We start from the raw sequence: 15057 nt of genomic DNA on the forward strand, positions 1-15057 counted from the left end.
GGTTTTCTGCACTACACAGGTCACAAGCATGCTCTCTGTATTCCACAGAGGTCACAACTGCTGTCTGCAATGCACAGAGGTCACTAGAATGCTCTATGTATAGAAGTTACTAAAATACTTGCATTGAATAATAGTCAGGCAGGATTGTTTTCAGAGCTGTACCGAGGGCCGGGCGGCCGGTGTGACCGCCCAGGGCTAAGGGGGTGTTATGGCCGACCACAATTTGTACTATGATACTATAAAAAATATGCCCTGCTAGCAAGATCACCCCCGTATCTCTAAACAATTGGCCGCATACTGCCTGTTCCTGCATAGAGACAACATGCAAACACTCTCATCACACAGAGGGCGTGGCCTCTTCATGTGCACACTGCACAGGCTCCTCCCCTGACCTCTCTGCTCCTCGTCACATGATGCAGGTTCCTGCAATATTCCCCTGCATTTCTGCTGTTGACAGACTTCCACCCCTCACTCTCCATCGTGTTTGTGCTTGCCTGTCTCTATGTCTCACCGCTTGTCTCTTCTCCCCTGTTGTGTTTTCCTCTTTGTCTGCTATTTTGTATGTGTGGCAAATAATCAATAAATGGTGTTGTTCTTGTGATAGGTCTTTTTTTTAATATAGTGAGAGACCTTCAAATATCAGGTTTGTGATTACATAGTATATTTACTTTGTATAGCAATACAAGCTTCCCATATGGATGGAATACCAGCTGCAAGGTAAGTGGGCCTTCAGTCAATGACTTTTATCAGTGCCTCTGGCTCTGATAAGAGAGCAAGCTGGAACCTGTTGTTTGCTTTGTCATAGATAACATTATTAGTTTTATTAGTTGTTAGAAAGTTTTTGTTTTCTTGTTTTGTTTTTATTTATTATACACATTGGGTTTGTTACTAGGGCAGTGAGACCTCCCAGGGTGCAATGCTGAGCTTTCGTCATAGCTGGGAGAGACCACCTACACCTACCAAGATGAGGGGGGGGGGGCGTCGGTGCTCTTTATCGTCCTGGGCACTAAAATTTCTAGTTATGGCTCTGGTTGTGTTGCATTCGATAATTGCTCTTTGACAAGAAAAAAATCTTTTAAATATTTAATTGACTATATGAAATCATGCCCACGTTAGACAAACCATGCCCTCACAGGTCTAATCATGCCCATTTTTCCATTGCAACATACCTGGACCCTTGAATCACCATGTTTTAAGTTGAAAGCTCTCAACCCATTCTCTAAATCATCTTGGAGAAGGTGGGATATTTGCCCTATATTTACTCTTGTTGGAGGGAATTCTTTTTAATAGGAGATGGATGTCAAATTCTGTTACAGATCTTGCGTCTTAGAAATCAGGCTGCTAATCAAAGACCCTGAAGATTCAATTGGCCAGAGATTAGGTCTATTCTGCACTATACATATTAAGGATCCTGAATTTATAATGTCATGAGAGCCGAAAATTCTGAACTCTGTAGCTCATAGGGTGCTATCATGTTTAGGTCATGATTAGGGTTATTTTTGTCTTTTGTTAAACTTTTTGGGAACTCTTAAAATCATAACCAGATGTGGAAAAATGTAAACAAGTTTGAAATCCCAAACTTAACCATAGCATCCAAGGACAGTGCACCCTGGATTACGTGTAGAAAAAAAAAGTTGGTACAATCATATTTATATTAAATTACTCTCCAACCTTACTTAATTTGGTGATTATGTAATGAAACACTTCTGGATGTAGTGACTATTTGAATGATACTCTTGCTCAGAGATCAGCCCAGGAAGTCTGACTACCTTTTACGTGTACCACTGACATGACTAATAGCTGAGATGTGCATAGATATTCAAATATATATTGTTGGCTGTTTGTGCCTCCCTGCCTTTTTATATAGACTACCATTTTCAAATTTTTCATTCAAATTTGCACATGTCTCACCTTGAGAAGATTGCCTGGGTTTATTTGTGCGAACTTGCTCCATACTCCATGTGTTCAAGGAACAGATAGTGAGCTCCCCATCTGATATTGGGGAAGCTCATAAGTTTCCAGTTTCCACTGTGTGATCCTTTGGAAGGTTCTTTAGTGGACACCACCAAGAGAGGGATCTTTTATTTGTAGGAAACAGCTGAACCCACTTATTCAAAGTCTACAGACTCTTGTCCAAGTTGAAAAGCAGGTCCTATCAAAGAAGTCTCATGTGGCTCATAGCCCATGATACCACATGGATTGTGGCTGACATTAAGCCTAGATCCTCTATAATTTCCTTTAACCTAGGATCGCGTCCATTTATTAGCCAGATATTAACAGTGTTTACGATCCTGTTCAAATATTTTATTAACTGTGTTGGCTCAAACTGACTCTTGAACTAGTTTCTGACCCATCCCAGATGATGGAATTCTTGTAACGCTTGCTGTAAATATAGGCAGAAGATAGTTCTTGAAATTACTTTTACCATTCAATTGTCTAAATAAAGTATGCTATGCCTTGTTCCCTGAACTGAGTGGCAAATATCAGCTATTCCAAACGGAAATGCTGTAAATTGCCAGTAATGTAAAGAGAACTTTCAATGTGAATGATAAATTGGCACATAAGGATATTCTTTGTGAAGATCTACCACATCCATTTGTTGAATAATAGTAACTGAGCTTTTGATGGATTTCATCTGGAAGTTGAAGAGAGATAAACTTGTTGACAAATTTGACATGTATAATCAGGGCCGGATTAAGGGAATGGAGGCCCCTGGGCTAAGGGGGCCTCCATTCCCCCGTGAGGGCCCCCTGTGATCTGAGCTGCCCCCCCCCCGTGATCTGAGCTGCTCCCTCCCCTTCCCCCTGGTGAGCCGAGCCTCCCCCAAGGCATTTACCTCCTTCTCCTGGCATTGTAGTCCTTCTCCGGCGCGCTGTATGCTCTTTACTGAGGAGATCTCGTGACGTGAGAGTGAGACTCACAAGATCTCCTCAGTAAGGAGACTACAGCGCGCCGGGGAAGGACCGCAGTGAAAGTGCTCAGCAGCATTGATCGCCCCCGCCCCCGACCGATCAATACTGCTGCTGAGCACTTAAAAGGGCCCCCTGGATGCCCAAGGCCCCTGGGCTGTAGCCCAGTTAGCCCTATGGTTAATCCGGCCCTGTGTATAATGCTTTACTTTATAACTTCAGAATTAGAAACCTTTGGGAATAAGTGGCCAATATTGCTTGGGGTGCTGGTACTGGAAGCTGTACACCAGTGTCAACAATATCCACTATAGCTTTGGTCAAGGCATTTTTACTTGGAAAATAATGAAACCCTATAGTTTATCCTTTGTGGAGTGTTATCAAGATCCAATTGTCTTACAATAAGATCACCTATCTGTAGATGCATTACGATAACCTGCCTGTTCCCCCACTGGCTTGGCATCAGAAGTAGTTAGCTGGAAGGCCTTTAGTCGAAGTGGTAATGTTCCCTCAAGCTGTCACTAGAAATATTGGTGCTAAGCAGGATCACCATTTAGCCTGCTCCTTATTCCTGTGATTACAATATTTTCCTCACTGCTGGCTAATATATAAACCAAAGCCTATACTGGTGTGTATTATAAAAATCAGACTTCAATCTGGTGTTTAATGTTTAAAGCAGACTTGTGGTTGCTGTATGGCAGTAATTACAATCTGTTGTCTGGTGTATAGCAGGCCCTCCAATCTGGAAGCTTATGTATGGCAGGGATTTCAATCTCATGGATAGTGCATTTCACCTACCCTCAGCTACTCTCACATACTCACCGTCTGCCAATTCTTTCATTACTTGCATGGGAAATTGCTGGAAGCTGTCATCTCAGTGATCTGCCCTATGAGTAACAAGCAATAAACAGAGCATGGCCTAACAGGTCATCAGTGGAAGGGGGACCTAGTGCTACCAATGTTTGTACTGCCAGGCCCACCTTTCACCACTGATCTCTCTAGCCTTGTATGTTGTCCCTCGTGTTGTGGTCCTTTATGACCTAAACATCAGAGTGCTACCAATGACTGCAGGCATTAACCTTGGTTACAGGAATATTGACTTTAGCTGCATTATCAGAAGCTTTAGTAACTTCTCCCCAAAATCAAATTTTGGTTCTAAATGACTTTCTTTAAAAGCCACAGAGGAGGTAAGGGGATGGGACTGCTGAGCTAATTATTCTTAGGCGTTCCTGTCCTATCTAACAGGAAGTAGCCACTATCTCTCTGATTTTTTATTTGCAAATTTTTTTATTGACGTTTTCCATCTTTTATCTTAAAACTTTAACAATAGTGAAGTTAAGCTAAACCCATGCAAGGGATAGTGACAGTGGGCCTGATTCATTAAGGAAAGTTAAGCGTAAGTAAGTAAGGCAAAACCATGTTACATTGGAGGGGGGGGGGGTACATTTAAAATTTGATGGCAGATTTATATTTGGGGTAGTGAATGTCCTGGATCAACTTTTAATTTCAGTGTACAAGTAAGCTATCAAGTATTTGTTTGCTACATGACAAAACAGCCAGTATTTATCTTATGTGCAAAATAATAAACTAATTTGCACCACTTGCATTGCAACATGGTTTTGTCCAGAAAACCTGAGTAAGAAAACTTACTCAAATTTTTGCTTAACTTTTCTTAAAGAATCAGGCCCAGTGTCATTAAATCAAATATAAAATATCAAATTACAATAAACAGCAGATAATATTAGTAATCAGACATGTAATGTTAAAATAAAGAAACATTAGTGAGGAATTTATAATAAGTTAGTAGCCTCCAAGAGCGTCATCTATTCATGAAGCATACTTCACCTAATTTTGACTTATATTGGCTGTGTATTAGAATGATATATATCGGTGATGATTTGTGCTGCATTAGGACACAGGGGAATGCTGCTATCTCTAACTGAACTCATTCCAGCCACATGTAAAACATTTTAACACTATGGCTACCCATTATTGAGTATTGCCTGTTCGATGACACTAGTTTGCATCACTTGAGCCTTCAAAGCCAGTAGAATAAAAATATGTATAAGCAATATAAAACGCTTTTTGAAATATCTTGGTAACTTAATAGCTTTCAGGTATATGAAATAACACCATAATGCCATAAAATATTCTTCAGTTACCATATATAAAAAGATAGATAATTGTAATTTAATTTTTCACCATTGGCTTCACATCCACAATAAGCTGAACACATTTATCATTAAACACATTATTTGTTTTCTTCACTGCCACCGTCAGCTCTCTGAAGCATAATGGACCATACTAGAGTTTAGAAGAATGTTTAACAAAGACCAAGAGAAAAAACAACAACTGAGTCAACCAAAGTCATTAGCCGAGAGGAAGCATTACTAATTGTGAAAAATTTCGTTAACAACCATTAATAAGCATGCTAAGCTTTCCAAGACAGTATCTTCACAGCACAAAGTGGATGCCTTCAGCAGCATCTCTACATGGATGTGATGGCAATGATATGCAGGAAACAGATGAGTAATAAGTCAATTAATATTCTTATAGTAACTGAATTTAACATATGCAAGAATGACCTCGAAGCAAATGAAAATTAAAAATGTAGGCTTACAATTTACGCAAGTCTGTATACTTGAAGAATCCATCTGGGCCAAGTTTCTTCAACATATTATTTTGTAGTAACCTGTAAATGATAAATATAATGCATTTAAAAAAAATAAAAACTTTTCTTAATGTTATATCATATACATGCCACATTTCAGTAATGACATTATGGAGTTCATGACTGTGCCAAGGAGACTTCATTACTGTGCCAAGGAGACATCTGTGTAAATATCTGTGCACTGTGGTGTTCACCTGACTGGACAGTGAGGGTGGTGGGGGACACAGTTGGTAATGAGGAGTAAGGGAAGAGGGAACATCAAAGGCATAATCAGTTTGCCAGGATGTCTTCAATCTTGTTTATAGCTTTAAAACAAAAACATATCCATTTTTTTCCCCCTATAAATCAATCAGGTTTAACATACAGCAGTGGCTACAAATATTGGCACCCTTGCATTTTCTTCGAATAAATCACAAGTTCCCTTAACCATTAGTTGAAATTAATCACGTGATTGGTCTCCACAATTATTTCTCTGTTAATATTTGGTAACACTGACATTGGTCAAAATAACTGCAATCAACCGCTACCTATAGCCATGGATGAGCTAATTCAGTCTCATCTGTCCACAGGACATTCTCCCAGAAGGAATTTGGCTTGTTCAGGTACATTCTGGCTAACTTCAGCCGGGCTTTCTTATATCTCTCTCTCAGCATTGGGGCCCTTCTCGGCCTCCTACCATATAATATGCTTACATTGAGTTGGCGAAGGACGGCGCAAGTTAAAAAAGTCATACTTTGTGTCAGCTTGAAGCTGTTCAGCAGTGGATCGAGGTGCCGTTCGAACAATCCTGCGCTACAATCTTAGATCAAGTTTTCTCTTGCGACCCCCAGGGAGGTTGGTTAAAGTACAATGGACCTTAAACTTCATAATAACATTACGTATGGTGGAAATGGGACTATGGGACTATCAAGATTTGAAGAAATTAATTTGTAGCCTTGAGATTGTCTACGCTTGGCTACAATCGTCTGTCTGATCTCTAATTCTCTGAATTTCTTTCTCTTCTTCATGCTCACTGCAGTACACACAGTGACACAAAACAGGAGAATGAGGAACTATCTTTATCCAAGCTTGTTTAATGAGTGATTTATATATTACAAGCACCTGCTACTCATTACAGGTGAGCTCCGTTCAAAAAAGTGCAAGGGTGCCAATTTTTTGCCCATGATTGTATACCTGTATTCATCAATAGAGTGAACAAGGCATCAATGTAATTCCAGAAATATTGTATATCAAAATGAAACACAATATATTTAATAAAATGAATAGTTGGAATGTTTAATCTTTTGCAAGAAATTCGGAGAGTTTTGTCTGCACCAAAAAAGTATGAGGGACATAGTAAACAGGAACTACAAAAACTTGGTAAAGTGATTACAAATCATTGTCAGATCACAAGCCTGCTAATGAATGTGCCACACTTTGAAGCAGTCCTGCAAACTCACATAAGTCACCTGTTTGACATACATTTTGGGACCATATCACATGATTACCTAGTGAGGGATCTCATAACAGAGGCTTCCAGTTGTCTTCCAAACAGCAATGTCCACCCCACCAGACAGACAACAGGTTGAGTGGGGCTCTGCTGGGGGGGAAATAACTTTATAACCATAATGGTACCATGAAGGGTCCCCCATATTTTAACTAGTTGGGTAGCTGGTGGGATTTTAGTAATCATTTGTTAGGTGACTGGAGTTCTCCTTTGATACTCTCATTGCACAAAAAACATTTGTGGTCTCATATTAGAATAAAAATCTGTAATATACACAGTACATCATTTATTTGTTATAAAGTCAAATTTGCCAAACATATGAAAGTATTTGACTGAACTGGGTTTAATTACAGACAGACAAATTTCCAATGAAAAAGTTCAATACAAGTAAATATAGACCTGCAATATGAGTGAGATCTGAGATAAGCAACCCTGAAAACATAGTTCATTATAAATATATATAAATATATATGTATATATAAAATGTAATTTATCAAAGGCACTTCAAAGATAAGCAGAATATGAATATGTGGTATGTAATGGAACCTCAGTATTTATAAATATACCTAGAAAACTTGAATTCAGAGGCATAGTAAAAGCCCATTAGGGTGGAAATGCCATTTTTGTCCCTAACAATACTCACCACACATAAACATCTTACCAGCGCTACCTTCCCTTCTTGGTACTCTGAAAGGAGAAATTCTCCTGTAACTGTTAAATATTGGAGAAGAGAGAAGTTGCTGCAAAATTTTGAATAAATCTAAACTTGCAGCAGAACAGGTTTTTATTGAAGAGGTATGAAGATTCTGTGATGAAATCTCTTTGGCTTACCATTCCTTGAAATTCCTATTTTGCACTGTCTTTGTAATTTCATATTTCGCTAAATTTATAATCTACAAATAAAGCTGGGAAAATAGAATTCAATTAATGCTGCTTGATGGTGTGGTTGGGGTAGGGCTGGGAATACTTTAAGCCAAACTCTGTTTACCGAAGTCCCTCTGGCCTGTCAGCTGGTGCTAATGCTGCTATAGTATTGGTATGACTGTATACTGAGTGTCTTGCTGGCTTTACACACATGCTGACCTGTGCTAAGTACATCTGGGGGTAAATGTATCAAGCTGAGAGTTTTCCGGCGGGTTTGAAAAACCAAACAGAATCTAGCTATCATTAATTTAGTACATTCTACAAAATGATAGCTAGAAACTGATTGGTTGCTATAGGCAACATCTCCACTTTTCAAACCCGCCGGCAAACTCTCAACTTGATACATTTACTCCCTGGACTTTATCAAAGAGTCACTTCTGCACCAATCCAGCACTCTTAGGCTCATATCTTAGCCTTTCCCTTACCCAATACCTCTATCCCGGGTATAAATTCAACACCTAGGCAAATATCTTGAACCAAGAAACTGGCTATAATTTAGTAAAATAACTCACAAAAGTGGCTATAACTCTGTTCTAAATACATACATACAATAAATCACACTATAACAAATATGGTGAAATAAATACAATAATGTCCAATATTCAGTCAACCACCTTGGAACTTCAATAGTTTGTCCTTTGGTTATGCTTCCTGAGGGTTCCTTCGGCTGGAAAGGCAAAGTCAAGCTCAAATGTCACCCAGGTTTTAGAAAGCACACAAAAGAACCATAGAATGTGCAATAGGATCCGGTACAATATCTCTGAAAGAGTGTCTTCTTGGGATTATGATTCCTTTTAACAGACAGTCCAACTGGAACCAAAGTCCCCAGCCTGTCCTGTTAACCAAGCACCAGATTTTAAGTCTGTCCTGGTTGCCAAGCTGTCGGGTGCCAGGTATGAGGAGGAAGTCATCCTTTGGACCAGTTGGACGAGTGACCCTTATCTGAAGGTGTCATCCTAGGTTTGGGAACAACCCCTAGTCCACCACGGCCCCCTGCTGTGGATGGCTCCACAAAGTCGAGTGATTAGGAATGTACACAAGGGAATTGTCATTGTTTCCAAATGGAGCTGGATTACTATTAATACCCTGTTAACTTCTTCAGTGCTTGCGCTGGTTGGGATTCGACTGGTAGTTTCAGTGGATATTATTATTATCCTCAAAGCACTAGGGTCATGAGTTTGATTCCCGACCATGGCATTATCTGTGTGGAGTTTGTATGTTCTCCTCGTGTTTGCGTGGGTTTCCTCCGGGTGCTCCGGTTTCCTCCCACACTCCAAAACATACTGGTAGGTCAATTGGCTGCTATTAAATTGCCCTTAGTCTCTCTCGGTCTGTATGTGTATGTTAGGGGATTTAGATTGTAAGCTCCAATGGGCAAGGGATAGATGTGAATGAGTTCTTTGTACAGCGCTGCGGAATTAGTGGCACCTTATAAATAAATAGATAATGATGATTATTATTATCTTAGATTTGTTAGGCACCACAGTGCTCTGCAGTGCCGTACAATAGGGAAAACAGTACATACATAAAACAGGGACATACAAGGTAGACAAAATAAATGCAGACATGAAAACAAAGGGTATGAAGGACCCTGCTCATTAGAGAGCTTATATTCTAAGTGGAAGTGGGTACAGCTGAAACAAGAGGAGTAAATGTGTTTCAGAGTGGGGATTGGGATAGTTGTGAGGGTGCATTAGAGTGAATAGTGTTATCAGGGATAAGGTCACCTCTAATAAAGAGATGAGTTTTCAAGAGCATCTAAAGATTGAGCATCTAAAGATTTGAAGGCTGTGGGAAAGTCTGATTGAGCGTGGAAGGGAATTCCATAAGTGGGGTTCAGCACAGGAGAAGTCTTGAAGGCGGGAGTGAGAGGTGGTTACCAGAGACGAGACAAGGCACAGGTCAGAGGTAGATCTAAGAGGGTGGGAGAGAGAGTATTTTTATATGAGATTTGAGATGTATGCAGGGATGTTGTTGAGGGCTTTGTAGGTAAGGGTGAGTAATTTGAATTTGATTCTGGAGGACACAGGGAGCTAGTGTAGGGATTTGCAAAGTGGTGCAGCGGATGTGGAGCCGTGAGAGAGGAAGATCAGTCTTGCAGCAGCATTTAGGATGAATTGAAGTGTGGATATATGAGTGTCAGGACTGCCAGATAGAAGGAGGCTGCAACAGTCAAGATGAGCGATGATGAGAGAATGGATAAGAGTTTTGGTAGCATGTTGAGTAAGAAAAGGGCGTATTCTGACAATGTTTTAAAGGTGGAGTCAACCTGTGTGGCGTGGCACATTGTTGCTAAGTGTGCTGCGGTGCCAGAACTACCAGCAGTGCGGTGTGCCATGAGATGTTGCTAAGTGTGCTGCGGCACCAGTGGTGGAACTACTGGCGGTGCGGCCGGTGCAAGGTACGGGGACATGTGGAGAAAAAGGGTCCCGGGAGCGGATTAGCCACTTCCTGGTTGCTTGATCCTCCCCAGGATCCAGCCACTATACTAGCTGTGCTGAGCAGGATCAACCCAGGGCTGATCCGTCCCTCCCCTTCCTGCTCCCCACCTCCTCTCTCTTACCTTTCGCCCCCGTTTCAAGCGGTGTGCGCTAAGTGGGACGCCTCCTTCCTCTGATTGCACTATCAGTGTTACAAACTGTTCCTGAGACATTTTAAATTTAAAAGTCACCCATACCCCCTGTGTCCCATAGAGTCCACATATAATTTACTTGTAAGAGGTGTAACACGTGCAACATCAGATGCGCCTCTGGCTGTAGCCAAGCTTCCAACAGGTTTTGATGTATGTAGCAATCACACCCCCATTGGAAAACCAATCACATCCAATCTTTCAGGGGTTTCTTCCTGACCCATCAAGGTATGTCAAATGTTTAAACAAAATATTGTGCACACAGCACTTTTTAATGCCACAGAAAAAAAACATCTATCATCTCCTAAGAGAGTTTACACTGAGGAATGTATCCATGTGACAATAGGAAGATATTTGAAAGGTCAATAAAAGACTCATGGCTAGCCTACTGGAGCATTAAGGATTGTTTCAACATAATACTGGCTAAAATACATACAAATTTTGCTACACTGCTTTCTTAATGTGCAGCCATGTAACCTCTCTCTGTATACACTTTGTAACTCCTACTTTTATTGGGTATATTTTTGCTTTTGGTGTGTCACAGAATCCTGGGAAGGGCTCAGGTATTTTGAGGGTAAGAAAAGGTTGCAGAGCACTGCGATAGAGGAAACAATGTATCTGCCATACCCCATTACAAGCTATTATCATCTTTTCCCAAATAGGAACATAGGAAAACATACTTTTACCATAATCCTAACTTCAGGGGTCATACATCCAAGTCAGTTTTTGAATCATTTATTTGTAAATTTGTGATTTCTAGTAGCATGTTTATTTAAAGTAGCATTTGAAATTGTGTGGTCCTTCCCAACATTATACCACATTGTTGTCTTTAAGACATCAAATATGTATTTGTCAACATAAATGTGTGTTAGACCAGAATGGATACATATAATTACCTTTTCAGTCATGTAATCTCATTTCTGCATTGTAATTACCTTTTCAGTCATGTAATTTCATCTCTGCATAAAACGTTTAAGCCTATGTTTGTGGATCAAAACTTAATTTCCTAATAGTGTCATACATATTGTGGACCTTTGCTGGAAATAGGAAACAGCAATATCTAATAGATCTACAGCAATCAATTAGCATTAGCTTTTATTTATCTAGTAAAAGCTGCATGTTAGTAAATGAGCCCTATGCTCTGTTATAATGAATGTGTTATAACTGAAAGGAATACCTGGAATATCCCGCAAACATATAAATGTTATCAAAAAAGCTTTAGTATGTTTTTAATGAATGGATGAGCTGTTTTTGTTCAGACAAACAGACTGTCCTGCTTTACTCACATCATCGTCACATTTGAGGAGACAAAAGGGACACTGCGTAATTTGGCTCCATCACAATCAAGTTCTAAGGCCTGGCACAAACACGAAGCTGGCACCCCACCAAGCACTGGATAAAAAGAAGATATGAACATTAGAGGAAATAAAGGCAGGGTGGCAATTAAAGGTCACCTAGTTCAATATTCAGTTATATGTAACTTCATACATACTTTATTCTAATCAAATCATCTCATCTAATCATCAGTGCTATAATTGTCTTGTGTTAAATGATGGTGCAGCTTAGAACAATATCTATTGCTTACTATAAGTGCTGACGGATCTATAATCAACCAAAACCAACATAAAAGTTTCATAGTAGTTATTAAAGTTCAAAGACCTGTAGACAGAAATGAAGTGACCGGAGGCAGAAATCTAAATGTGCTCCCCAACTTTATTAAAATTCCAGTTAAAAATAAAAAACACTGTGTTAAAAAGCCAACAAATATAAATGTATCCAAAACTCCTTAACCCTCTCACTATACAAAATGGCAAATAAGTAATGTCTGTGCACGTGAGAATATCTGTATTAGATAGCCTGCCTGCCATGCATACAACTGTTGATCAAAGTTGGTAGTCCAAAATGGTATAGTGCTTTTCACAGTCCCAACTGCTTTGTATGAAAGTTAAATAAACTAACTGTCTCAACCTGGGTGTATTATTAAGACCTTTGTTGGATTAAAGAAATAGAGCTGGCATATTTTGTCCATTTGTTGGAATTAGAGGATTATTCAACATCTTTAAAAGGCATATGTAAAAATAGCATATTTACACCCATATGCTGAGTTGGAGTAACCTCGAGATGCATCCAGCTCTACTCCAGTAGTGTATGCACCAGGTTTATGTCAGGAGTACTTTCACCTAATCCCAACCAGATCATAAGCAAAAGAAAAGATTTTTAATATTAGCTTTGATAGAGAAAAACACATTCGATTTTAGGTTGGATTTGAATAAAAATAACCTCTTTAATACATTGGTTATATTATTATTATTATTATCATCCTTTATTTGTTAGGCGCCACAAGGGTTCCGCAGCGCCATACACTACACAAATAGTAGACTATACAGGGTAAGACATTACTGAACAATAAACAATAAATACCAAAACTTCAGAGGCTCCAGGCAGGCTAATGCAGTAAGGACAGAGCAGAAGAACAAGTATGGATACAGGAGGGAACAGGGCCCTGCTCAAATGAGCTTACATCGGAGGGTGAACAAGACTCAGGCACAAAGGGAGTCAGTTGATGTATATGGGAGGGAGAAGGGACCGGGAGGAGAGAGGGGATAATGGGTTAGGTGGAAGGATGGTAGGCTTTAAGGAAGAGGTGAGTTTTGAGTGCCCGTTTGAAGGAGCTTAGATTGGGAGAGAGACGGATGGAGCGAGGGGGTTCGTTTCAGTGAAGGGGGGCTGCACGGGAGAAGTCCTGAATTCTGAAATGGGAAGAGGTGACCAGGGTGGAGGAGAGGCGGCGGTCATTGGCTGAGCACAGGGAGTGGGCAGGAGTGTGAATGGAGAGGAGGTTAGAGATATAGGAGGCAGTGGACTGGGAAAGCCTTGTATGTGGTGGTCAGGAGTTTGAAAAGGATTCTGTGGGGGATGGGGAGCCAGTGTAGGGCAAGGCAGAGGGGGGATGCAGAGGAGGAGTGGCGAGAGAGAAAGATGAGTCTTGCAGTCGCATTGAGAATAGAGCGGAGGGGGGCGAGATGGGAGAGGGGGAGGCCGGTGAGGAGGAGGTTGCAATAATCGAAGCGGGAGATAATGAGTGCGTGGATGATGATTTTGGTAGCATGCTGAGAGAGGAAGGGCCGGATGCGGGCAACATTGCGAAGCTGGAAGCGACAGGCTTGGGCAAGGGATTGAGTGTGGGGTGCAAAAGAGAGAGGAGTCGAAGGTAACGCCCAGGCAGCGAAGTTGGGTGACATAGGAGATGGTGGTGCTGTTGGCGGTGATAGAGAGGTCATGGTGGGAGGGGAGCCTGGGGGGGAGGAAAAACAATGAGTTCAGTTTTAGAGATGTTAATTTTGAGAAAGCGGGAGCTCATCCAGGAGGAGATGGCAGTCGGATACACGAGAGAGGAGGTGGGGAAAGATCTTTCTTCTCGTGTATGAATGAAAGTAGTAACAATGAATTCTAAATATGGCCACAAAATTACATGTCCCTGGAGTCTTGTCCCTGGAGTCTACTAATAATGCGATTAATCCACAATTAGACAGACATATCTGCATCTCCGAAGAGAAAAGGGGAGTAGTCCGCACAGAGTCAGGATATACCTCATCTAAATATCAAAATCATTATCATAATGAGGGGGTGCTCTTTCCATTAATGACATAAACGAAAACAAAAAGAAGAAAAAGAAAAGAAATGGATTACTAGAGCACTCCTAATCCAAGCTGAACGATATAGAATAAATATAGCATTTCGGGCAGATGCCTGTATTGATGCTTGTGTAATAGAACCATATCAGATGATTCAATATTTTTATATAAATGTTATTGTTTATAGGGCAAATGCCTTTATTAATAGTTACTTCTTAAAAACATATCTCTATTGAGATTGATAATATCCTCATAGTAAAAAGTGAAATAAAAAGAGAAAAATAAATGTGAACAGAGTGTGCAAAAACATAAAATCCTACCACAGACAGTGGAGCCAGTGAGTCCTAAGAGAACGGTTCAGTCCTAAGAGATGGTTTTGATCCAGGCCATACAATCCCTCCAAGGTCAGCTCATGGCCATATGCAGGTACGCATTGATGAGATGCAAGCTGCACAGGCTTCACCCCCAGCTCCTTCAGTTGGGATGTCAGCCTCACGCACCAAAAATAAATTCTGAGCCAATGATTACATTACCTGAGAAACAGTGTTCAATATCGCCCCTTGAACCTACTCCTAAGATTCTTTAAAAGTAGGATTAATCCTCACCTTACATAAGGGGGAAGCCTTAGCCTGGGCCACTCCTTTTTTTGGAAAGACAGTAACTCATTTTGGATTCTTTTCCCTTATTTATTTCAGTAAGTTTTTTGATGACTCCCACAGTGCACCCACTGCCGATTCAGTCCTGACAAATCTCTGTCAGGATTCATGTTTGGTATTTGACTATACCAATGAATTTCGTCAGTGGAA

At 40.4% G+C, this 15057-nt stretch overlaps 1 protein-coding gene across 2 annotated transcripts in view; it reads right to left on the minus strand.

The window, feature by feature from the left end:
* RXFP1 (relaxin family peptide receptor 1) overlaps positions 1-15057 on the minus strand; it is a 261940-nt gene that overhangs the window by 90249 nt on the left and 156634 nt on the right. For both annotated transcript variants that reach the window (XM_075198196.1, XM_075198201.1), the window contains exons 4-5: positions 11903-12008; positions 5527-5598 (exon numbers count right to left, since the gene is read on the minus strand). In XM_075198196.1, the coding sequence (XP_075054297.1) occupies positions 5527-5598; positions 11903-12008 (178 nt within the window). The remainder of the gene's footprint in view (positions 1-5526; positions 5599-11902; positions 12009-15057) is intronic.

Source organism: Mixophyes fleayi, chromosome 1, assembly GCF_038048845.1.
Source record: "Mixophyes fleayi isolate aMixFle1 chromosome 1, aMixFle1.hap1, whole genome shotgun sequence".
Taxonomy (NCBI): Eukaryota; Metazoa; Chordata; class Amphibia; order Anura; family Limnodynastidae; genus Mixophyes; species Mixophyes fleayi.